This window comes from Schistocerca cancellata, chromosome 10, assembly GCF_023864275.1.
Source record: "Schistocerca cancellata isolate TAMUIC-IGC-003103 chromosome 10, iqSchCanc2.1, whole genome shotgun sequence".
Taxonomy (NCBI): Eukaryota; Metazoa; Arthropoda; class Insecta; order Orthoptera; family Acrididae; genus Schistocerca; species Schistocerca cancellata.
In genome coordinates, this window is record NC_064635.1 from 77,923,148 (window position 1) to 77,949,999 (window position 26,852).

Genomic DNA, 26,852 nt, shown 5'->3' on the forward strand with positions numbered 1-26,852 from the left:
ACGTACGCTACAGTTCCTAGCAATTCCTGTTTCACAGAGATCTTACCGTATCAGATCTGTATGCAATCTCAAGCTTATGACTCCTTCCATCGTCTACATCAGGAATTACTTGTAGTCCGTGCGGTTCTTTATGTAGCTGGACGACTTCTGTCGTGCAACAAAACTAAAACTCAGATCGAACAGGCCACAGAAGGTCCAACGGTACCCACCGACGGCCGTGTAATCCACAGCTGATAGACGTCACTGGATGCGGATATGGAGTGGTATGTGGTCAGCACACCACTATCCCAGATGTTGCCAGTTTTCGTGAACGGAGCCGCTACTCCTCAGTCAAGTAGCTCCTCAGTTGGCCTCACAAGTGATGAGTGCACCCCGCTTTCTAACGGCGCCTGGCAGACCCAGACGGTTACACACCCAAATGCCAACCAAGCCCAATAGTGCTGGACTTGGGTGATCTTTCGGGAACCGGTGTCACCACTGCGACAAGGCTGTTGACTGCTTCTCTCGCCAAGATGTCAGAAAATCACAGACCTTCCATATGCTGTCAGAGACTATGTAGCTGCCTGCGATGGAAGAAGACCAGTTGGTTGGTTGGTTGATTCGGGGAGGGGGATCAAACGGTGAGGTCATCAGTCCCAAGAACCTCATTAGCGACGGCGATTTCCTTAGACCGTGGGTGACTTAATGGATTTCTCTGTTGTTTTTCAGCATCCAGCGCCAGTTTTCACGCGGCGCATTGCACAACTAAAAGCCACTCTAGCGGGCGCTGCCAGGTCGAAAACAACGCAAAGGGACCTCCAGAAGCAGGGAATTTCAAGACGAGCTGGAATTCCAGAATCATTCATCAGTGATGCAAATGCCCCTAACAGGAAAAGGTGGGGTAGAAGCCATGAAGCCTGGACTATGGAACAACGGAAGAACGTCATCTGATCAGGTGAGTCTCGTTCCACGCTGTTTCTAACTTCTGGCCGAGTTTACGTCCGAAGAGTGAAACATTGCTGGGATTCGGTGGTAATTTGGACAGCCATTTCGTGTATTCCATGGCCCCACTGTTATTCTGCAAGGACGCATTGCTGCCAATGTTTAAGGGACCATTTTGGCTGATCAGGTCCATACCAAAGTACAATGTTTGTTCCCAAGTGGTGATGCGGTGTTACAAGAAGACAGAGCTTCAGTTCACACAGCTCGCATCGTCCAGAACTGTTTTTATGAGCAAGAGGATGAATTCTCGCATTTGCCCTGGCCACCATGGTCACAAGGTCTCAATATTATTAAGCCTTTTTTGTCTACTTTTCAGAGAAAGGTGCGTGATTCCTAGCCACCCCCACCATCGTTACTTGAACTTGACAGTAATTTTACAGGAAGAATGTTACAATATTCTCTTGAAAACCATACAGGACCTGTATTTGTCCATTCAGAGACGACTGGAAGCTGTTTTGAAAGTCGACGGTGTTTTTACACTGTATTAGGCATGGTGACGTATTGTGTTTGTGGCGTTTCCATATTTTTATCAATCCCATGTATAAAATTTACTTGGGGAGCTTGATAAGTCTGACAAAAAAGCCAGAAAAAAGTTTGTTTCGTAAGCAACTGACATTAATTCTCACCATAGTCTTCTTTGAGGGATAAGCAGTTGGTCCAGCGATCCACTAGTTTTTTCATCCCATCGTAAAAATGGGTTCTGTCAAACTCGCAAAAGACTTGTTGGCTGCACTTCCTCATTTGATGATAATTTATTCCGAGCAAGCTGAAGTTTTAAGTCAGGGAACAGAAATAAGTTACTTGGGGCTGACTCTGGTTAATAGGGTGGATGAGGAACCAGCTCAAAGGCAAAGTCGTGCACTTTCGCCATGTTATCGCTGATGTATGGAATGGTGCAATACACTATTGAAAAAGCACTTTTTTGCCTTGGTCTTTTTTGAGCCAACATATGTTTGAAACGTTCCAACAATGAAGCATAATACGGTCCAATTATAGTGCTGCCTTTTTCAGAGTTAATCTATGAGTATTATTCCTTGGGAATCGCATAAAACAAGGACTGTCGCCTTACCAGCTGACAAAAAGGCCTTTGCCTTCTTCGGTACACTTTTACCAGCCTTTGTCCATTGTTTTGACTGCCGTTTTGACGCCTGTGTGTAATGATTGATCGAGGTCATCGACACTGACAAATATCCGCAAAAAGTCTTGCCGATTACGGTTAAACATCGACAGACATTGTGTTGAAATGTTGTGCCGGGTGCGCTTTCGGTCGACTATGAGCAATCGCGACACGCACCTCGTTCACAGCTTCTTCAAAGCCAGTTCTCCGTTCAGGATATTATGTATTCGTTCAGTTGAAAAGCCTACAGTCTCAGAGATGTCACTAGTTTTTGTTCGGCGGACTTGACCTCAACTGGACCGCCAGAGCGCGCTTGATCTTCGGTGCTTCATAACCCGACATTAAATAGTCTTCAATGACGATGCAGAGTCCAGATGGACTCGATCCAGTTCTGTTGTGATTTGTGTGGGAGTCCAACTCATCAAACGAAAATGCTTAATAGCACGAAACTCGGTTTTGCCGATTTTGAGTTACAGATGACACACTAACCAATTCAGACGGCTATCGACAGTGAATTGTATACTGTACATTGTTGCAATACTTTGCACGATCCTTGGAAAAATCGAGCTTATCAACCGTGAGGGTGCATCAAAAATCCTCCGCTCTTTCGTGGAAATGTACCAGACTTATCAGAGCACCCTCGTGCATTACACGAAATGAAAGTTTATTAGAATGGGTGCACGTTTTTTAATAGTACTACGCTAGTTCTCGGGCTCTGCACGAGGTGCCGTCGGCGGCCTACCTGCGGGGGCTGCGCGCCCTGGCGTGCTGCTGCGGCGTGCCGGCGTCTGCGGGGGCGGCAGCTGCGGCGGGGGCCGCGTCCTGACCGCCGGAGGCGGGGGCGGAGGCGGCGGCGAGCGGCCGCGGCAGCTGTATGCGCATCTTCTCGGCGGGCGGCGGGGGCGGCGCGGGCGCCTCGTGCTGCACGTACTCGTCCAGCAGCGCCGGGTTGATGGGCGTGGTGGAGCGCGGCCGCTCGATGGGGCAGGTGCGCACGTCGGCCGCGGCCCGCTGCCGCACCGGCAGGATCGGCACCGCCACAGACCTGCGGGCCGCCGCGCCGCTCACTGCCTCTGCTCCCTGCTACATCTGCATCTAGCAACCTGACGGTGTGTGGCGGAGGGTACTTTGAGTACCTCTATCGCTTCTCCCTTCTATTCCAGTCTCGTATTGTTCGTGGAAAGAAAGATTGTCGGTATGCCTCTGTGTGGCCTCTAATCTCTCTGATTTTATCCTCATGGTCTCTTCGCGAGATGTAACTAGGAAGGAGCAATATACTGCTTGACACCTCGGTGAAGGTATGTTTTCGAAACTTCGACAAAAGCCCGCACCGAGCTACTGAGCGTCTCTCCTGCAAAGTCTTCCACTGGAGTTTATCTCTCATCTCCGTAACGCTTTCGCGATTACTAAGTGATCCTGTAACGAAGCGCGCTGCTCTCCGTTGGATCTTCTCTATCTCTTCTATCAACCCTATCTGGTACGGATCCCACACTGGTGAGCAATATTCAAGCAGTGGGCGAACAAGTGTACTGTTACCTACTTCCTATGTTTTCGGACTGCATTTCCTTAGGATTCTTCCAATGAATCTGTCTGGCATCTGCTTTACCGACGATCAACTTTATATGATCATTCCATTTTAAATCACTCCTAATGCCTACTCCCAGATAATTTATGGTATTAAAAGCTTCCAGTTGCTGACCTGCTATATTGTAGCTAAACGATAAAGGATCTTTCTTTCTATGTATTCGCAGCACATTACACTTGTCTACATTGAGATTGAATTGCCATTTCCTGCACCATGCGTCAATTCGCTGCAGATCCTCCTGCATTTCAGTACAATTTTCCATTGTTACAACCTCTCGATACACCACAGCATCATCCGCAAAAAGCCTCAGTGAACTTCCGATGTTATCCACAAGGTCATTTATGTATATTGTGAATAGCAACGGTCCTACGACTTTCCCCTGCGGCACACCTGAAATCACTCTTACTTCGGAAGACTTCTCTCCATTGAGAATGACATGCTGCGTTCTGTTATCTAGGAACTCTTCAATCCAATCACACAATTGGTCTGATAGTCCATATGCTCTTACTTTGTTCATTAAACGACTGTGAGGAACTGTATCGAACGCCTTGCGGAAGTCAAGAAACACGGCATCTACCTAAGAACCCGTGTCTATGGCCCTCTGAGTCTCGTGGACGAATAGCGCGAGCTGTGTTTCACACGATCGTCTTTTTCGAAACCCATGCTGGTTCCTACAGAGTAGATTTCTAGTCTCCAGAAAAGACATTATACTCGAACATAATACGTTTTCCAAAATTCTACAACTGATCGACGTTACGGATATAGGTTTATAGTTCTGCACATCTGTTCGACGTCCCTCTACGCTCGATTTTTACAATAGGGATGGGAGAAACCGACCAGTATTTTACTTCTTAATGACCGGTATTTTTCCGTAGTTGTTTGGTCTCGCCTATAACATATTTTTTATATTTTTTACTAATAACAGGATAAAAACATATTTGTTGCTACTAACTGGGTAAAAAACGGGCTTATCATTTTGCCACAGTATGAGTGCAAAAGTTGTTAGCTCTTAAATAAGACTTTTGTTAAAAAACGCTCGATGTTTATTTCCATTGCTCTGAAATATTACGTTATTATAGAAAATGGGAGAAGTGACCAGTCCCATTTTAATAACAATGCGGGCAGTTGCAAACTAGCACCAGCACATGATGCAAGAATCGATATAATATTGTTGAGACAATGAAGTGTGACTAGGGCCTCCCGTTGGGTAGACCGTTCGCCGGGTGCAAGTCTTTCGATTTGACGCCACTTCGGCGACTTGCTCGTCGATGGGGATGAAATGATCATTATTAGGACAACACAACATCCAGTCCCTGAACGGAGAAAATCTTCGACCCAGCAGGGAACTGACATTCTGTCGAGCTGATCACTCAGCTACCGGGGGTGGACGAGACAGTGAAGTGCCTGTTGCCATATGGCGTGGCTGATTAGACAGTACGTCGGTACGCGCACTGTTCGAGACTTGCTCCCACCTCGTCTATACGGCAGCTTCCCGCTGTTTTTCTCAGACACCAGTCGTATTGCAGAATGGTGCCATCCTCCGTTAGGATTTGAATTTACTTGTACGAAATGCAGTAGCAATGGCCTACAAACTCTGAATTACGTTTAATAAGTTAAAAATGGGAGGTGGTACAACAAAGGAGCCGGCCGCGGTGGTCTCGCGGTTCTAGGCGTTCAGTCCGGAACCGCGCGACTGCTACGGTCGCAGGTTCGAATCCTGCCTCGGGCATGGAAGTGTGTGATGTCCTTAGGTTAGTTAGGTTTAAGTAGTTCTAAGTTCTACGGGACTGATGACCACAGATGTTAAGTCCCATAGTGCTCAGAGCCATTTGAACCATTTTTTGAACAACAAAGGACAAAACATCCACAACGTCCCTTGGAAGAGAAGGTAAATTTGATTGATACACCTTATTTTACTGACGTACTATAAACTTGGGATAATATGTTGTTGTCGTTGTTGTTGTACTTGTGGTCTTCAGTCCTGAGATTGGTTTGATGCAGCTTGAACCCTTAATTTTGCGGCTGGTTCATTGTGAAAAACTGATACATCCAAAAGTGTAGCTGCAGCGAATTCATCAACTTGTAAACTTTAGCTCTCGCCATCCCACCGCCCGTCCGCTTCATCTTCACCATCTTTGCTACAGACAGTGAGACTAACGAAACTTCCTGGCAGATCACAATTGTGTGCCAGACCGAGACGCAAATTCGTGACCTCCGCGGACAAATGCTCTACGGACAGAGCCACCCAAGCACGATTCACACCCCGTTCCCACAGCTTTTGTTCGTCGGCCAGTACCTCACCTCCAACCTTCCAAACTTCACAGATGCTCTCCTCAGAAACTTTCAGGACTAGCACTTCAGGAAGAAAGGGTATCACGGAGACATGGCTTAGCCACGGCCTGAGGGATGTTTCCAGAATAAGATATGTTTGCGCTGCAGCAGAGTGTGCGCTGATATGAAACTTCCTGGCAGATTAAAACTGTGTGCCGGACCGAGATGAGGTACTGGCGGAGGTAAGGCTGTGAGGACGGATCGTGAGTCGTGCTTGGCTAGCTCAGTCGGTAGGGCACCTGACAGCAAAAGGCAAAGGTCCCGATTTCGAGTCTCGGCCCGGCACACAGTTTTGATCTGCCAGAAAGTTTCATATCAGCGCAAACTCAGCAACGAAGTGAAAATATTTCATTCGGGAACGAGACTCATGTCTACCAAAACATCAACCCCATATCGATCGAAAATTCCAACTTCTTCAAATTCATTAAATTTTTTCAATCTGTGTTTCAAGTCTACGTTTATAAATGGAAGAAACAGGAAATAAAAAGCGAAAATCGGTTATGTAGGAAAGCGATCAATTTGAGCGGTTTTAACAGTCAGGTAAACTGATGATGGAAAAATCCTGTATAAATGAAAAACGGTTGTTTCAGCATTAACCGCCATCCCCACTTCAAGCTCGCCGGCGGATCCTACATATGTTGTCATCTCCGGACTCGCTGTCTTCGTACGCTCAGAGACTCTATAACATATATATCTCATAAAGTACTAGAAAATTCGCGTTACCTCTTGTCTTGGTCAGAGAATACGTAACGGAAGACAAATCGACTGCACGGAATATGAATTCTTCCAATACTGCCATGACTCGCTGCTCACTGAAGAATAATACACACATCTAAAAAAGTTTTGTATCACCTCAGTTCCGAGAGTTCCGGAACTTGTACAGAAAGTTGGAATAGAGGTCAACATAGACACTATTTCCTCTCTTTCTGTTGCTCATGAAAACAACACATTGCATGTTGTACCACTATACAGCGAGACCTACACACTGGTACCTTTAATACCCAGTAAAACGTCCTCTTACGTTGATCCATGTCTGTATTCATCGTGACATAGTTCATCAAGGTACCGTTGGTCCAGATTGTCCCACTCCTCAACGGCGATTCGGCGTAGATCCCTCAGAGTGGTTGGTGGGTCACGTCGTCCATAAACAGCTTAGTTCAATCTATCCCAGGATTGTCTGGACAACATGCTGGCCACTCTAGTCGAGCGATGTCGTTATCCTGAAGGAAGTCATTTACAAGATGTGAACGATGGGGCGCGAATTGTCGTCCATGAAGACGAATGTCTCGGCAGTATGCTGCCGGTATGGTTGCACTATCGGTCGCAGGATGGTATTCACGTATCGTACAGACGTTACGGCTCCTTCCATGACCACCAGCGGCGTACATAATGCCACCCCAAAACAGCAGGGAAGCTCCATTTTGTTGCACTCTCTGGATAGTGCATCTAAGGCGTTCAGCGTCACCGGATTGCCTCTAAACACGTCTCCGACGATTGTGTGGTTGAAGGCATATGACACACTCACCACTGAAGAGAACGTGATGCCAATCCTGTGCAGTCCATTCGGCAAGCTGTTGGGCCTATCTGTACCGCGCTGCATGGTGTCGTGGTTCAAAGGTGGACCTTGCCATGGACGTCGGGAGCGAAGTTGAGCATCATGCAGCCTATTGCGCTCAGTTCGAGTTGTAACACGACGTCCTGTGGCTGCACGAAAAGCATTATGCAACACGGTGGCGTTGCTGTCAGGGTTCCTCCGAGCCATAATCCGTAGGTAGCGGTGATCAACTGCAGTAGTAGCCCTTGAGTGGCTTGAGCGAGGCGTGTCACCGACAGTCCCTGTCTCTCTGCATCTCCTCGTATCCGAACAACATCACTATGGTTCACTCGAAGATGCCTGGACACTTCGCTTATTGAGAGCCCTTCCTGGCACAAAGTAACAATGCGGACGCGATAGAACCGCGGTATTGACTGTCTAGGCATGGTTGAACTACAGACAACACGAGCCGTGTACTTCCTCCCTGGTGGAATGACTGGAACTGATCGCCTGTCAGACCCCCACCGCCCATTAGGCGCTGCTAAAGCTTGGTTGTTTACATCTTTGGACGGGTTTAGTGACATCTGTGAACAGTGAACGGGACTGTGTCTGTGATACAATATCCACAGTCAACGTCTATCTTCAGGAGTTCTCGAAACCGGGGTGATGTAAAACTTTATTTTGATGTGTATGTAAAGCTAATTACGGCCCTTTAAAATTCCTACTCGTTCTTGATTCCTGGTAGAGCATAGTCTTCTTATAGCAAAGGTATTTGTGCGATGTGCACTAACAAAAATAATTCCGTATTAAATCACAATAGCCGGCAGTGGTGGCCGAGAGGTTCTAGGCGCTACAGTCTGGAACCGCGAGACCGCCACGGTAGCAAGTTCGAATACTGCCTCGGGCATGGATGTGTGTGATGTCCTTAGGTTAGTTAGGTTTAAGTAGTTATAAGTTCTAGGGACTGATGACCTCATAAGTTAAGCCCCATAGTGCTCAGAGCCATTTGAACCATTCTGAAATCACAATATCGCGTTCCGCGTTATTATTATATTTTCAAGTTTAGAAGATGTCAGACGATAGAACTGATGATTGTAAAGAATTTCAGACAGAGTATATGTACAGTCAGTGTGTTGTGCGGGAAGGCAAGCTAATCGGTTTTTAAGTAGGAACCGCTGTCCAGAAACGCACGGTTTGGTCACTGCAGAGCGTCGAAGTCTGAGAACGACGCTCCACACATCCCTTGTGCGTATCGTATTGGAGACCTGGTTCTGCCTGCCAGTGCAATAACGTTGTTGACACCAGTGCGACATGTACAAGTACCAGCTGCGGAAATTACCGACAGGGTGCTCACATACGGCAAAGCAGATTGCAACGGGAGAGCTGCTACAACATTGTATGTGGAACGTTTTCCAAACAGACGTATCCCCTATCATTCCACATTCGTGGCCATCGAGAGACGCCTCAGAGAACCCGATAGTTGCACGTAGGCGTTCCCTGCCAGAGGTGAGTCCATTGTATAGTAAAGCAGTAGCGCTTTGTGTTGGTATTTGGGAATACTATCCCCTGTCTACTGTTTGTCCTCAGGCAAGTGCCAAAACGTGATGCGGGTCGTCCACGCTCGGCTCGAACACTACAGTTGGTGGAGGACGTGCTGCCAGTGTTGGAAGAGGACTCAGCCACGAGCACTCGGCAGGTGGCACAGGCGCTGCACGTGGGTAAAAGTGCCGTGTGGCGTGCTGTACTGCAGAAAGTCCAGGCGTTACGGGAGGAGGACTACTCACGGCTCGTACAGTTTGTGCAGTAGTATCTCCGACAATGTATACTCCAGCCACGGTTCCAGAGCTTGGTGCTATTCACGAATGACTGCACGTTTACTACAGGCGGCATATTAAATTTGCACAACGTGCTAGCTTGGGTGGACGAAAATCCACGTGCGTAGGTGATTCAAAATCACCAACAAAGGGTCAGTATAAACATCCGTCCGGGACAATTCGTGACCATATCATTTGGCCATATCTACTGCCAAGCAAAGGAACAGTGTAAAATGCTTCAAATGGCTCTGAGCACTATGGGACTTAACGTCTCAGGTCATAAGTCCCCTAGAACTTAGAACTAATTAAACATAACTGACCTAAGGACATCACACACATCCATGTCCGAGGCAGGATTCGAACCTGCGACCGTAGCGGTCGCGGGGTTCCAGACTGTAGCGCCCAGAAGGCCACCCCGGCCTTCAGGAACAGTATAGATCTATCTCACATTTATTACAGATGTTTCGCCTATCTTGTTGGATGTAGTGTCACTAAATGTCCGGATGGACATGCGGTTGGAACACGACGCAGCTCCAGCACACTTTGATGTCGATGTGCGGACTTCACCTTAACGACGCATCTCCCAATCGTTGGGTTGGTAGAGGTGGATCAGTTCCATGGCCAGCGCGGTAGCCAGATCTGACACCTCTCGACTATTTTCTGTGGGGCAATACAAAATATGGATATAACAGGATCAAAAACACTCGTATTTGAATAGCGTGACTTATTGCCATATTTCCCTCTACTTAAAATAACTGCACTGTCCGAACTACAAACTGTTTCTACTGACCTCAGTCTTCAAACTGCAGGTCTCGGGTTTCAATGCAGCAAATCATAACGGGATAATACGCATATCTGACTAAAGCCACTTTTTCAAATTGAATTCGAGCAGTCCAATATCACAGTTACCAAAGTTCCTATCTGACAAGGGCGTGGTTCAATCCAGCATGTGAAAACTTGCTCTGAAATTTTTTGCACAGGAAGAATACCTCGAAAGAAACACAATGTAAAAATTTTATCTGCTCTAACACAAAGAATGCATTTAAAAATAATTTAAAAAATTAAAATAAACGTTGGCAGATTCGTAGCGCGCCAGGCGGCTGTAGAGAACGCATGCAAAACACGGCGGGCGCATTGTCTTCGTTGTCGGCACGTCAGTAGACAGGTACCACGGCACAACGCGATTGTGATTTGTAAAGCGAATTTCAGTTTTCGTTGACAGGTTTCTCGGACACAATCATTCACAGCTATTATTTGATCGAATTCACAGCTAGCCGGCCGAAGTGGCCGTGCGGTTAAAGGCACTGCAGTCTGGAACCGCAAGACCGCTACGGTCGCAGGTTCGAATCCTGCCTCGGGCATGGATGTTTGTGATGTCCTTAGGTTAGTTAGGTTTAACTAGTTCTAAGTTCTAGGGGACTAATGACCTCAGCAGTTGAGTCCCATAGTGCTCAGAGCCATTTGAACCATTTTGGAATTCACAGCTCATTTAATATCCATAATAATTAGCGGGTGCTTCTAAGATTCCGCTAAGTGTTAACAATGGAGATAAAATTGAACGAGTTTTCTTTGTGATTACTTTGTATATGCTTACTAATAGCCTCCGTCTTTTTTCAGGTCCCAGAGCTTCGTAGTAATGTGAAAATCCAATTAATGGTTTCAACCTTGCAAAGATGGTATACGAAGACTGTGGAATGCAATGGAAATCACTTACTTCACCTGAAGGCATACATATGTTTATTTATTAGTAAATTTCTTGGACACTCATTCGAATGATGTTGAACGTTTGTTAGAAATTGTCGAAACGTTAGAAGAAACAGAAAATAAGTCTCACGATTCTGTGAATTGTGGTTCAAAAGATGATTGTTGTGTTATTTAAAGCCCAGAACAGAAATAGAGTAACTTCCAAGCCCAAAGAAAACATGTACAGTAACTGTATTCAGTGTCGAAGAAAATCCTGTACATTTTTTGTTTAAACGAAGGAGGAAGAAAAAGGTTGCAGTATTTCCTACAGTGTAATTTACCAAAACAGCTGCTGTATTTTCCAACCAAAATGGATAAAATAATACTATTCAAAAGATTTAAAGCTGCTTGTAAGGGTCAATAAACCGTTGCTGAGGGAGATCTACGAGACAGCACTCTGAATTGGAAGTGAGACGAACGTTACTGATTTCCAGGCTTCTTAGATCAGGTTAAACGGATTCAGGAAATGATATGGGAAAGGAAGTCACAAAATTACAAAATTTACCTCAAGTAAACGTGTAGTGGAGATGTAATAATAGGTAATACAATAGCGAAGTTCATATCTGACATGAAGACTAACCTTCTTGTTATCCTCTAAAAGATGCGCATGAAACCAATTAGTCGGGTTTCGTGCAAACCGTACTTTATTATTGCAAAAAAAAAAAAAAAAAAGACAGAGTCATGCAGTCGATGAATTCTACGGCACATTCGTATACGACAGTGGTAAGTATCAGCGAATTACTTTTTCTGCTACTTTATTTCTGTCTTAAGAATATGAAGGCAAATCAGTACCAAAAATTAAAAAGATATATTGTTTACTTGTAAAAGTCTTGTAATTGACAAAGCAAAATCTGGAAAAATGGGAGAGTACGATTGTAAATGTTACACGCGAAACACCTTCTTATTAGATAAAAAAAGAAAAAACTCCGCCCGCACAGGCCATGAAGGTCCAACGGTACCGACCGGCCGCCGTGTCATCCTCAGCCCACAGGTGTCACCTGATGCGGATATGGAGAGGCGTGTGGTCAGGACACCGCTCTCCCGGCCGAATGTCAGTTTGCGAGACCGGAGCCGCTACTTCTCGATCAAGTAGCTCCTCAGTTTGCCTCACAAGGGCTGAGTGCACCCCGCTTGCCAACAGCGCTCGGCAGACCGGATCGTCACCCATCCAAGTGCTAGCCCAGCCCGACAGCGCTTAAGTTCGGTGATCTGACGGGAACCGGTGTTACCACTGCGGCAAGGCCTTAGGCATCTTCTTACGATTTGCAGAGAATTCGCAGAGAATAATTCATTGGTGTTTTTGGTCTCTTGGCGTGGACATAACGACGCCTCTGTCTTTAGGACGAAGGCGAAAAGACTTAACCGAGTTCCGATTCCACTCAGAACTAATAGTGTGATCCGACCTCTCGGTTTAAAAGAAAATTCAGTCGTATAAAGCATTTTCCAGATAATTGTCCGACAGTAGAATTTCCGATAGCTCTTTGTCATTTCAGGTTGTTCAGTGGAACAGCGTTGTTAAACTTCAGTCATTTGTGCAATTTCAGTGCACATCACATGTTACGAATCTGATGAGGTATGCCTGGTATGTAGCACAACGTGCAGAACAGTTGTCTATTACAGCACTATGTGAATAAAACTTTTAATGACTGCGAAGTGCCTGAAGGCATTAATTTTCCTTTTGTCAGGTGTGCCTGGTGTAAGAAAAATGTTTCTCTCATCCAATAGACACTTCGCATTATTCTAACTACTACAGGGAATAAACAAGGAACCGCTTAATTGTTAGTAAAACGTACATAATTGAAAATTTATCATAAAACTATGCTACAGAAATTCTAATTTAATGTTAACCAATTCAAGTCCCGGTTGACGGAAGTCGTATGCAATGTAACATCATACGCTGCCTCGATTTTCTTTTCTCTGGCAGTCACTTGTCTAACAACTACACCTGCAACAGTTTATCTGTCGATATAAACTGTAAATTATTCGAAAAAATGATGATTTAAGGTATTTTTGGTACGGTTTAAGTGTTTAAAGCTCTCACTTGTGCACTTCGGGCGCCGTGTTCCCTCGTTACAGCTGCGCCTGTTTATTCGCACATTCGAGCGTTAGGCAGGAAGGTGTGTACAAACCGCTCTTATAAGCGGTTCTTCATGTAGCAGAAATAAATAACTTTAACATTTAAAAAATAATTGCAGTACGCTTTAGCAGCTAAAATTTTGATAGTGCATTTCTTTCGGTGTATTCTTCCTGTGCGAAAAACGTCAGGGTAGGTTTCGACATGTCGGATTGGACCACTGCCTTGTTAGAGATGAGTATTCAAAGGCTCTTGTGGTAAGTTTTGCATGCGATTGGGCCGTACCATTGTTTCTTGCACCAGCCCTTTACACTCTAAGCACATTTTCGTACAGTTCTGACCGTGCGATGTGACGTGTTTTCCTTGTTACTGTGCCTATACTGTAGTTAAGGCGTTCTTCTGCGAAAGACCTCTTCTCCATTTGATTTGCAGCATATTTAATAACATGCCGTCCAATATTTTAAAAAGCAGGCTATAAATTACACAACTTTACATGTAATAGTACATTATTCCATATTACCAGTAAAATTTGTTTTGAGCAATAAAACAAGGCTAATAACAATGTGTTGCAAAGAAAATTAAATTAGTTGTAGGGAACGAACGGAGTGTTAAAATGATAAATGTTAGTAACTTAGAAGAAAATGATAGAAAAACACGAAAGGGACGAGCTGCAAATTTTCTTTTACTGATAAAATGAGACAGAACATATAAATGATGGTTCGTGTTGCTGCTACCTTAGGTGGGAGGATCTCGGCAGAAACCTCGAACCCGTCCACCTAAAGTAGTGTGCAAGATCATGTCGTCTTATATTATTGAATGAAATACATCATGAGTGTGTGTATTTGTTTCTACTGTCTAAGAAGCAGTACTACGTATTACCTATTTTAAGTTCTTATTTAGGACATACCCATTGCACTATTTGTGTTGCCATATCTAGACGTTGTTCTACATATTGTATGTTCGTGTTCACGATGCTGCTTTCCTTAACCAGTGCGGCAAAGCGGGAACGGTGTCTCGGAACATGAAAGCTTTGTGAACTATTCCTTTGATGTAATGATTGTCTTGTTGCTTAAATTAATTATTTTTATTTACATTATTTAGTCATCATATTTAAAGTGCAGTTTAGATACGTGAACCAATCATGTGCCATGTCTGCTTTTCTTATAACTATCCTATTTACATATTTTAGGTATTCTACTCCTTATATGGTGAGTCTGTGTCTCATGTTGTTATTATTTGTGTTAGTTTCCGTGTCTGGACCTACATCAGTGTCTGTGACTGTGTCTGAGTTTGTGTCCTCCCATGGAACCTGTTGTGTTTTGTGTGTGTCTGTTCGAGATCTGCCGTAAGGGTTTTGTTGTCTATAAAGCGATGAGCCAAAACATCCTGACCACCTGTTTAATAGCGTGCTGTATCACTTTTCAAACACAGTACAATAGAGATTCTGTTTGGCCTGGATTCTACAAGTCCCTGTCACGATTTCAGAAGGATGTCTAAGCGCGGGTCAAGCAATTCCTGCAAATGACGGGGGGAGGGGGGGGGGGTTACGGTCACGCAGCTGGGGTCCGATATGTGTTCCGATAGGTCCAGATCAGGCACATTTGCTGACCAAGCCATCTGTGTGTATTCAGTATAATGCCCCTCCAATCACTGTTGCACCATTCTGACCCTGCAACACGGACAGTTATCATGCTGAAGCAGTCATCTCTGTAGGGGGAGACTTCAAGCAGAAGCGATGCTGGTGGCGCACACTAATGTTCACGTGGTTCACTGCTGCCGTGGGGCCTTCGGTTACCACCGCAGACCCCGTAGAAGCCCAACTCAACGTACACCATAACATGATTCTGCCTTCACAGGCCTGCACCTGTGGTGTGGTGCATGTTTCGTGCAGCCATCTGCCTGGATGACGGTATGCAGGGACCCAACCATCGACCTTGTGTAATAAGAAATGTGATTTATTTGACAGACGACACGTTTCTTTAGATCCATAGTGGAAACTCTGTGATGCTGTGCCGACTGCAATCATAAGTGCCTATGTCGTTGGGCCAACACAGGAATACGTAGGGGTGGAGTTCCATGTTCAACAATGGCCGAAACACTTGTGCCTGCACCAGCATTGTACTGTGTCGTCAAATCTGCCACAGATCACTGCCTATCCCAAACTACACAGAGGGGGATCCTAACCTCTACGTTTGGTAATGAGACGTGGACGTCCAATACTACAATGACTACAAGTTATTTCATCATCCTTCAACCACTTTCCATAGCAGCTCACGATAGTAGTACGCCAACAGGCGACCAGCTTCGCAGTTTCAGACATTCTCGTTTCCAGTCGCACGGCCATAACGACGTGCTCTTTGTCAAAACCGCTTATGTCAGCGGATTTCCACATTTTCGGCCCATATCTTGGCTGTGATGACTGCTCATTCGTCTCTCTTCCGCATACATTGTTTCCTTACTGCGTCACGTGCCCGCAAGGCTACCTCTAGAAGGCATTCAACCTCGCGGTGGGCAATTGTAATGTTCTGGCTCATCAGTGTATACTTTAGGCAGTGTTCTCGAAATCTCCTCGGCGATGTGTCCTAGAGCACTCCATTTGTCTGTGGTCTCGTGACATTTCCTCTGCTCGCCCACGAGTTGACGTAGCAGAGAGGTACGTACCGCTCCTGGGGCAGCGTGGTGGGCACGTAGGGCAGCTCGCCCTCGAACGAGTCCTGCAGCACGAGCCCCTGGCGCTCGGCGTCGCCGTCGCCGTCCGCCTCCTCCGCCTCGTCCGCCCCCGCGGCGGCCAGCAGCGGCGCGGGCTCCGCCCCCAGCACGGCGGCCGCGACGCGCGCGAACTCCGCCTCCGAATCGGACGACATGCGCTCCTCCTCCGTGCTCGCCGGCGCCTGCGCAGCCCCCCACACACCTCTCATGTCACGGCCAGTCTGAGCCGAGCGAAGACGAGACTTTCTAGAAATTACACACTGTATTTTTATCCTAGCATGTATCAGGGTAATGTGGTGACAGAAGGTGGTGAAGCCATAGATGTGGAGAACCGCACAAAGAAGGCAGTTACTGTCTTCGTACAACTGTATCCAACATAGAGAAACAGAAACATTACATGCAGAACTAAAATTCGTATTTTAATACAAATGTGAACGCTATCCTCCCGTACGCTAACCAAAAATTTAAAGTAGACAAAAAGATACCATCACCATTGCAGAGCTTCATATATAGGTGTCTCCGGCGCATAAAGGAATATCTGGTGGCCAGAAAAAATAAGTAAACAAATCATACATCTATAGAAGAACAGATACGTGAAAGGGAGCGGAGATGGCTGGGGCACACATTGAGAAAACCACACGGGGCAAACGAAACGAAGACAATGGAGTGGAAGATAACATCACCATTGCAGAGCTTCACATATAGGTGTCTCCGGCGCATAAAGGAATATCTGGCGGCCAGAAAAAAATAAGTAAACAAATCAGACATCTATAGAAAAACAGATACGTGAAAGAAAGTGTAGATGGCTAGGGGCACACATTGAGAAAATCACATGGGGCAATCGAAACGAAGGCTCTGGAAGGGAATTCCCAAGGAACTAGGAAGAGAGCTAGGCCTAGAGCTACATGAAAGAGGACGGTGGAAGGGGAAGCGATGGAAGTTTAAAGACCTGGACGGAATTGAGAGAAATGGCCAAAGACAGATGACAAGTTCTCATGGATGTCCTAAGCCCCATACGGGTCAAAGCAATTAAATGAACTCAAACGAAGAGTGGGAAACGGATGGGGCATAAAATTGACGAGCGTGAGGTCGAGTTTTGACAAAAAAAATCGCTAAAAAGTAATCACGGTGATTAACAAAAACTTAGTGTGTTGAGAGGAAATTGAAATTTTCACGCTTCTACATGAGATGTAAGAGTTCATCTCTCCGAGGCCTACCTATTTTGCGCATAAAAAGTTACATCGAAAAGACATTTAACTCTCAATAAAAAAAGAGAAACAAAAATTCTGAAAAAAAAACAGTCAAAAGATTTGTTAAAGTACGAAAGAAAATAAATTGGAGAAACATTTGACGCACTTTTGAATGATGCTTGACGTGAGATTCATCAAACGGGGCACCGATTGAGAATTTAAAATTAAACGTTTAACTTAGAATTTTACAGAGTACTAGAGGATATTTGTCTGCTAGATTGTGTAGTTTAGTTTGCCGTACATGGTTTCGAGCATCATTAAAGGGGCGTCAGTTGTTTCTCCAACATGTTTTATATCTTACTTTGAAACCAATCATTTAACAAAACATTTAACTTTTTTCAATTTTTTATTATAAATTACATTATTGTCTACAGCTACCACAAAGCTACTAACATCTTTATTGTTCGAGCGTGGGGTACTTTGGAAATCACTCAAGAATTACGCGAAGATTGTTTTTTAATATAACTTTCAAGAATGTAACTTAAAGAACGATAAAATTAGCACATCTGTATAATTTAAAAAAAGCTAACCCTCGTTAGCACTTACGAATTTGTATGAATTCGACATCCAGAACCACGGCAGCCTGCGTCCCCTGTCGTCTACCAACTGTATTATCCATATTCCGGGCAGACTAAATATCAGAATCAGCTGTCAATTAAAAGTCCGATTATTGTTAACCCACGACCTTCGACCTTGTGAGAAGAAGAATACGAAAAGTACAAATTAACGCCGTCAGCGGACTTCTCTGCAGTTCAAATTATCACCTAAAAGACGAGTGGGTACATTTACCATTTGCCTACAAATATAAGGACGAAACGAGTTCTCAATTTATCTTCGGTTGGTTTGGAAATTACGTTTTGAAGTAAATAAGTATTATTTGAAATAACTGACGTTTTTGTTGCAAAGAGTCCATTTTCAAAATGTTGCTTTTCCATTTACAGGCTACTGTGCTGTTTTGAAAACATGCTATCAGAAAAGCGGCGGTTCCGTGCTAAAAGTTTATATTAGGAAGACTTCCAATTTTTATCGAAAAGATAAAGAATGTTATTCTAGCAGTAGTAGAGCTATACTGAGCGAGCTGTATGACTGCGGCAAAAATAACGGCTGCAGTTTATCCTTGCTTTCAGTCATTCGCATTACCAGCACTGCAGGACCGTGTAGGCTGACGTTACAAGACCAGACCAGCCAAACCATCACGCCGTGCTCCCTGCGACTACTGAAAAGCCTGTTGCCCCTCTTCAAGAATCAGAAGGTTGTCGGACCTCACAGCAGATGACCCTACGCACACCTAAAGTGCGGCTGCCTGTATCTTAGGGGCACTCAAGACACCAGACCTCGCCACGGTCCATGGCTTCTGACATTTTTACTTTACAGAGGAATGCTTACATTTAGTTTTATACGGACGTCGTTATATTTAACATGAGGCAAAAAGGAAAGCTGAATTTATCATTGTAATCTAATGATTGCATAACAAACTTAATTTAACAATTTCCTTTTTCCTGTAAGTTACTTTAGGTTTCGGTTACGCAAATACTGCATTACAATTCTGAGCTCAACTTTTTTTTCATCTGTTGTTAAATGCAATGATATGCGCTTTAAACATTTCTGCGTAAGAAACCGGAGTGCAACTTTTCATCGTAAACATTCTAGATATAATTGTATATATCGTCTGTGTAAGCCGCACGTCATTTTATCTGTGTTTGCGACATTCAGTTGTCACCTGGAGGTGCCCACAAAAGCCGATTCGTGGCTAAATAAATAATATTTTCCAGAACATCAGGAAAGCGTTTCCTATTTAGTATACAGTAATATTTTTTCGTTCATTTCTTTAACAAACCGATTAAGCGCTCACTTGAGCAAAACTGTTTTACCGCTGAGTCATTATCATTTGTCATCGGTGAAAGATGAAAAACAAAAAAACGTCCTCTATTCTCTCTTGTCTGGTAGTAGTTTTATGGCACGGGCACAAGATAGAATTGCGTTCTTGCATGTACGTGAGTCCTTTCAAAAAAAAAAAAAATCTAGTTTCATTAGTGCGTTGCCTACATTTTTTGGAGTCCTAAAATCATATCCATATACCTCACAGGACAGCCAGTTCAGAAGTCACTGAATACTAGATAAAAGCAGGACCTGATAACCTTTTTCTTTAAAAAATGTATTATATAATTGCAAAGACGGAATGCCAGTACCAAATGTAAAGCAACTACGGACATGAAAGAGATAAATTCAATAAAGCTTTGGCCAGGTAACTGACGAGGGAACTTTCCCAAGTGTCAATAAACAATCTTGATGAAACTTGTTGTGTGTGGGGAGGGGGAAGATAAAATGCGATACGTATTTTTTTTAACTGTGCCCACTTTTAAGAGGTAAGATACACCCAGAAGGTAATTTTTGAATATTAGATTTGGAGGGAATATCTTCGAGACGATGATATATAAAAAATGTTTCTCATATAAAAATTTATCTGTAATTAACGTTCTTGAAAACTTTATTATGGAATTATGAAATAATTTGAAATTTTGCAAAATATCTCACCACCATTAATTTTTAAAATGAAAACGTTTGTTACAACATAAATTAAAAAATCTTTCAAACTACATACATCCATGTGTAATAAAGCTGGTTCCTGAAATACCACGTTTGGATAATAAGCTGTACACAATGTGCTGTCAGAATATTTTTAACATCCCTAATCAAAATATGTAAAAATTCATTATCGGTCTAATTATATATTTTACTTATATTTGTTTTATGTTTTAAATTCCTATTTTCGTTTTACAGTCTTTTTTGTTTTCATTTTTTAATTTACCATTGCACAAACGTGTATTTTCTTAATTGAAAATAATAATTAACTCATTATTATGATAGAAAGTAATTGCAACAAAGATAGTCTGTAAATAAACGCTTAAAACATAACTTTTTCTTACACCTTGCACATGAAATGAACGTAATTTCTTCTTGTGATATACTTTACACGACAGAGAACGCACGATAAAACAAAATTCAGCAGGAATTCAAATTATCGCAGGTGATCCTCTAAATATCAGGATTTGTATTAGTTAAATTTCTGTTCATTGGTAAGCCACATCGAAAAGAATTGATTACGTGTTAGTAACTGCAGCTTCATTATATTGTTTCTCAAGCGGAAATTGACATTAAAATTATTCAGCAGAAGTACATCCGAAACTATTCTCAGAAGGTTCTTCCAATATCAAAAGTCATATATGTACCACTTCTGAATTTATTTTGTAACAAATGTTTTCATTTTTCAGAATTAATAAGTGGTGGTGGGTTATTTTGCTCAATTTCAAATTCCATTACACAGTTTGCAAGAATGTTAATTATGTATCAACTTTTATATGTGAAATATTTTCTTATGTATCATAGTTTCAAGGATATTCCCTCCAAATCTAATATGCAAAATTACTTTTCAGGATGTGTTTCACCCCTTACAAGTGAAATTGGCCCCCCCCAAAAAATACGAATTGCATTATTTTCACCCATTTGCAGACCAACCAAGTTTTAACGAGATTATTTATTGGCACTTGAGAATGTTCCCTCGCGAGTCGTAGGCTGGAGACACGGTAGTCAGACGGAGGTAAACACTTCCACCTGTCATTGAGAGAGAAAAAATGCGCTGCGTTACTTATTGAAAGCCCCTCATAAAAATACGGATTTTAGCTGCATATTTTCTCGTATTCAGCGTTGACCACCAGGCCCCTCAGAGTGGCTCACCTGTGCTGGGAGGACGGCGCTGCCGGCCGGGGAGGCCTCCTCGGAGAGCGCCTGGTGGGCCACGCTGCAGCCGCCCAGCTGTACCTGCCCACCGCCTGCCTCCACGTCCAGCGACGGCGGCTTCACCGCGTCAGGACCAGCCTCCGGGGCACACTCTGGCTGCGGCTTCGGCTGCAGCTCCACCACTGCCACACTCTCCGCCGGCCGCACCTGCGGCAACCGAAACACACCAAACCTCTCACCTCTCACTGTCTGGCTGACACTCACAACTCAGGCATTAAACAAGTCCACCACCAAACGTTAGTTTCTCTGCAAAAGGGCGATATGGCGCTGCATTACTGCGAGGCAGTTGTTCCGAACCTGGGAGTGGTTACTCCGTTATGGGCAAATTTTGTGAGGGGTGAAAACCAAAAGTGATATATTAATCACATACAGTTGATGTCCCTGAGTCTCACTTTCATCTATGATAATGATGTAGGCTGAAGCAATGAATTAAATTTTGTGCCAGCACCAGGATTCGAACTAGGGTCTCCTACTTATTGGGCAGGTGCGCTAGCCAGTTCACCACACTGGCACAGCAGTTACCACAACTGGAATTCCTCTCATTGCTAAGGTGCAATTCCAATACTGGATAGCCTCTGCAGTACTAGTGTGGGTCTAGAAGAGGAATAGAAGTGGGCTGAGGCATCAACTGGAATTTACACTCCTGGAAATGGAAAAAAGAACACATTGACACCGGTGTGTCAGACCCACCATACTTGCTCCGGACACTGCGAGAGGGCTGTACAAACAATGATCACACGCACGGCACAGCGGACACACCAGGAACCGCGGTGTTGGCCGTCGAATGGCGCTAGCTGCGCAGCATTTGTGCACCGCCGCCGTCAGTGTCAGCCAGTTTGCCGTGGCATACGGAGCTCCATCGCAGTCTTTAACACTGGCAGCATGCCGCGACAGCGTGGACGTGAACCGTATGTGCAGTTGACGGACTTTGAGCGAGGGCGTATAGTAGGCATGCGGGAGGCCGGGTGGACGTACCGCCGAATCGCTCAACACGTGGGGCGTGAGGTCTCCACAGTACATCGATGTTGTCGCCAGTGGTCGGCGGAAGGTGCACGTGCCCGTCGACCTGGGACCGGACCGCAGCGACGCACGGATGCACGCCAAGACCGTAGGATCCTACGCAGTGCCGTAGGGGACCGCACCGCCACTTCCCAGCAAATTAGGGACACTGTTGCTCCTGGGGTATCGGCGAGGACCATTCGCAACCGTCTCCATGAAGCTGGGCTACGGTCCCGCACACCGTTAGGCCGTCTTTCGCTCACGCCCCAACATCGTGCAGCCCGCCTCCAGTGGTGTCGCGACAGGCGTGAATGGAGGGACGAATGGAGACGTGTCGTTTTCAGCGATGAGAGTCGCTTCTGCCTTGGTGCCAATGATGGTCGTATGCGTGTTTGGCGCCGTGCAGGTGAGCGCCACAATCAGGACTGCATACGACCGAGGCACACAGGGCCAACACCCAACACCCGGCATCATGGTGTGGGGAGCGATCTCCTACACAGGCCGTACACCACTGGTGATCGTCGAGGGGACACTGAATAGTGCACGGTACATCCAAACCGTCATCGAACCCATCGTTCTACCATTCCTAGACCGGCAAGGGAACTTGCTGTTCCAACAGGACAATGCACGTCCGCATGTATCCCGTGCCACCCAACGTGCTCTAGAAGGTGTAAGTCAACTACCCTGGCCAGCAAGATCTCCGGATCTGTCCCCCATTGAGCATGTTTGGGACTGGATGAAGCGTCGTCTCACGCGGTCTGCACGTCCAGCACGAACGCTGGTCCAACTGAGGCGGCAGGCGGAAATGGCATGGCAAGCCGTTCCACAGGACTACATCCAGCATCTCTACGATCGTCTCCATGGGAGAATAGCAGCCTGCATTGCTGCGAAAGGTGGATATACACTGTACTAGTGCCGACATTGTGCATGCTCTGTTGCCTGTGTCTATGTGCCTGTGGTTCTCTCAGTGTGATCATGTGATGTATCTGACCCCAGGAATGTGTCAATAAAGTTTCCCCTTCCTGGGACAATGAATTCACGGTGTTCTTATTTCAATTTCCAGGAGTGTATATTGGTGAGGAAGACATCTTAGGATAATCTGTGCAGCTGGGGTAGCCACAGTGCCAGTATCGCACAGTGGTCAGCTCATCTGCTGTTAAGCAGGAGACCCACATTCGAATCACAGCACTGGTACAAATTTTAATTCATTGCTTCAGCCTACATCATTATTATAAAAACAAAAGGGTTCAGTTATGTTTTGGTCGTTTTGACCGGCAAAAAGTAGTAGTGCGTACTTCTAATACATTGTCACACGGCACAGGGGCAGTTTTATCTCATAGGGCTGGAAACACTGAACGTCCCTAACATCTGTTCTGCGATGTTGAACAAGGCCAAAGTAGACTACAGTCAGCTAGAAGAGGAAGCTTTAGCTACCATAAATTTCAGCAAATTCTTTCTCCTGACTGATCATAATGCAACAGATAAAACTGCATGAGACACTGAAGTAGAAGCTGAAGCCCAGAATTGTGAGGCCACATACAGGAGTCATCCCGCCCCTGGTCAATGATCCTCGAGCTGAGTGGACGTCTACAACTTCTGAGTCAGTGCCATCTACGTGATGAAACCTGGCTGGTAATCAAAAAGAATAGAAGCGCGATCCACTGCCAATTACAACAGCCAGTCATTGCCTTCACATCAGATAATTCAGAGAGCAACACTAATTTTGAGTCTTCCGCTAGTGTCAGCACATGGAAAAAGTGTTTCACCGCCGGCCGCGGTGGCCGTGCGGTTCTGGCGCTGCAGTCCGGAACCGCGGGACTGCTACGGTCGCAGGTTCGAATCCTGCCTCGGGCATGGGCGTGTGTGATGTCCTTAGGTTAGTTAGGTTTAAGTAGTTCTAAGTTCTAGGGGACTTATGACCTAAGATGTTGAGTCCCATAGTGCTCAGAGCCATTTGAACCAACCAGTGTTTCACCATGGCAATCCAGCTTGTGAACGTTTGGCCAGCTGGGCAGTAAGTGACCGTCCAGTCTGTGTCCGTCTGCTCCATCGCCAAAACTCTGCCACCACTGGGCCGCAAAGGAGGGAATTCTGCCTGTGTGTCCACCTGGGCAGCCAATACTGCTCCAGGTGCCACCTACTCGGTTTCACTCGCCATCACTCCATTGTGTAGCAACTTGCATCTCTGAGTCTTCAGCAATTACCTCGCCGGCCGCTACGGCGTCGAATATTACGTGAAGAAGAAAATGCGCGTGACTGACGGAACTAGCAGAATGAAATAATTAAAGACTTGTTGTGTTCCCTCTCATGTATGTCTGTTGCCACATCTCAGCAATTGCGTGGTGGAGTTGTATAAATGAGTAAAGCAGCAATAAAGAAGAACCGTATCCTCACATGGACACGTCTCTGCCGATGTCCACATAGCCATCTTCGGCAGAGAACACAGGAACACAGCCCATACGACCGACTGAACGTTTTTTCCTATTACAATAAGCTGCTGATTGCTCTTTTTCATCCAACATGTGCCTGATCGTATTACACACAAGCTGCAACGTTGGTTGCTAATTCTTTCCAATTACCTGTATGAAATTCCGTACCACACTATGGCAGAACAAGCTAACGCACCACTCTGTCTCGGAGAAGTAATACGGAATTCGATGCACCCGAAACTTCCTGTCTTAAAATCGGTCAATCTGATTTGCAAGCACTGCAAGCTTTTCCCTCAGATGGTAAGCAGATCCTGCAAGCAACTGTATAGGGACAATCACTCCGCTTGCTCAAGTAGTACATGCAGATGGGTTGGTCTCGAACCCTGAAGTCAATTTCATGTTCAGTACTGCCACATTAATGTGCACAACTGAACATCCCTTCTCTTCACTCACCGCTTCAGGCTGTGCACATGAAAACATATCTGTATGAGAGCAGTAAAATCTCTCAAATTGTGTAATTTCATTTGTATAAGTGCCTGCACCTGCGCTTGGCTTTCAGACCGGATCAGCCTTTTAGTTTCGATGCTGACATGCCATTACAAAAACTGGAGAACATCGACAACAGCTCTGTTCATGTGTGAGGAGAAATTTAAAGTAGATTGGGGCAGTAGTGAGAATTTGGATCGAGGAGGCAGGCGTGCCAGGGTAATGCGTGGAGTTGTGTGAACCGTTGTGCTGAGGTCGCGTAGTGCCGACCGCGCCTACCTACACTATGTGACCAAAAGTATCCGGACACCTGGCTGAAAGTGACATACAAGTTCGTGGCGCCCTCCATCGGTAATGCTGGAATTCAATATGGTGTTAGCCCACCCTTAGCCTTGATGACAGCTTCCACTCTCGCAGGCATACGTTCAATCAGGTGCTGGAAGATTTCTTGGGGAATGGCAGCCCATTCTGCACGGAATGCTTCACTTAGGAGAGGTATCGTTGTCGGTCGGTGAGGCCTGGCACGAGGTCGGCGTTCGAAAACATCCCAAAGGTGTTCTATAGGATTCAGTCCAGGACACTGTGTAGGCCAGTCCATTACAGGGACGTTATTGTCGTCTAACCACTCCGCCAAAGGCCGTGCATTATGAATAGGTGTGCTCCTTGCCGCCGTTGGATAAGCAGCTGCCGCAGCAAGTCGTATACTCTTAGCTCACTTATTTGTTACATAGTTTAATTATTAATTTCTTTGCGTGTTTTTGGGTACTTGCATTGTTTAATTCATAAATTTCGGGCGTATTATAGTATTTGAGAGTTGTAGCATCGCGCTTTAGTACCTGAATAGTGTAAATTCGCGTAGTCGTCTGTCTTCTGTTTTTGTTTTGAACGGCCAGTGTCGGTTGGTCACAGCCAGTGTGCTCATTGCCGCCGTTGGATAAGCAGCTGCAGCAGCAAGTCGTATACTCCTAGATTACTTATTTGTTACATAATTTAATTCTTAATTTCTTTGCGTGTTTTTGGGTACCTGCGTTATTTAATTCATAAATTTCGGGCGTATTATAATATTTGAGGGTTGTAGCATCGCGCTTTGGTGTTTACTTCGTAGATTCTTACTTAAATTGCGTGTGAGTTTCGTACAGGCGGTGTAATTTCGAGTTTTAGTTACTGTAATCGTAAATTCAGGCAGATTGTAGCGCAGTCGTTAGGCATTTGTACAGGTTAGTTCATACATTCTTTGCGTGTTTCCCTTGCGTTATCTAGGCACGGACTCGTCTTCCAATAACTGTTGTTCAACATCGATTAGAATGGACAGGGACTGTGATTGCTGTGTTCGGATGAGGGCTGAGTTGGCATCCCTTCCCTCACAGCTGCAAGCGGCGCTGACTTCGGTCGCGCAGCTTGAGGCTGTTGCCAATGGGCACCACTGTGGGGAGCCGGACTTGGGTATCACGGGGATGTCAACCTCGTCCCGTCTGTCACCAGATCGGCCTGCCGCTGTGGTCGCCCCGGTTGCTGCCCGCAGTGGGGCTGAGCCCTCGCCTGTGGTTGATTGGGGGGTCGTTCAAAGCGTGGCAGGCAGCGAGGGACGAGGCTGATCAGAAAGCCTCCCCGGTGCGTCTGACAAACAGGTTCCAGGCACTGTCTCTGGCTAAGCCAGATGCAGCTGCCTGCCCTGTTTCAGAGGATGATTCTCAGCCTTCAAGGTCCGGGCAATCGCAGAGGGTGCGCTTATTGGTAGTTGGGAGCTCCAATGTTAGGCGCGTAACGGGGCCCCTTAGGGATATGGCGGCTAAGGGGGGGAAGAAATCCAGTGTGCACTCCGTGTGCATTCCGGGTGAAATCATTCCTGATGTGGAAAGGGTCCTTCCGAATGCCATGAAGAGCACAGGGTGCAGCCAGCTGCAGGTGGTGGCACATGTCGGCACTAATGACGTGTGTCGCTTTGGATCTGAGGAAATTCTCTATGGATTCCAGCGGCTATCTGATTTGGTGAAGGCTGCCG

At 45.5% G+C, this 26,852-nt stretch overlaps 1 protein-coding gene across 1 annotated transcript in view; it reads right to left on the minus strand.

The window, feature by feature from the left end:
- Window positions 1-26,852, minus strand: part of LOC126106138 (serine/arginine repetitive matrix protein 2) — a 230,265-nt gene that overhangs the window by 98,562 nt on the left and 104,851 nt on the right. The window contains exons 13-15 of the mRNA XM_049912381.1: window positions 20,874-21,083; window positions 15,841-16,070; window positions 2,990-3,143 (exon numbers count right to left, since the gene is read on the minus strand). Of these exons, the coding sequence (XP_049768338.1) occupies window positions 2,990-3,143; window positions 15,841-16,070; window positions 20,874-21,083 (594 nt within the window). The remainder of the gene's footprint in view (window positions 1-2,989; window positions 3,144-15,840; window positions 16,071-20,873; window positions 21,084-26,852) is intronic.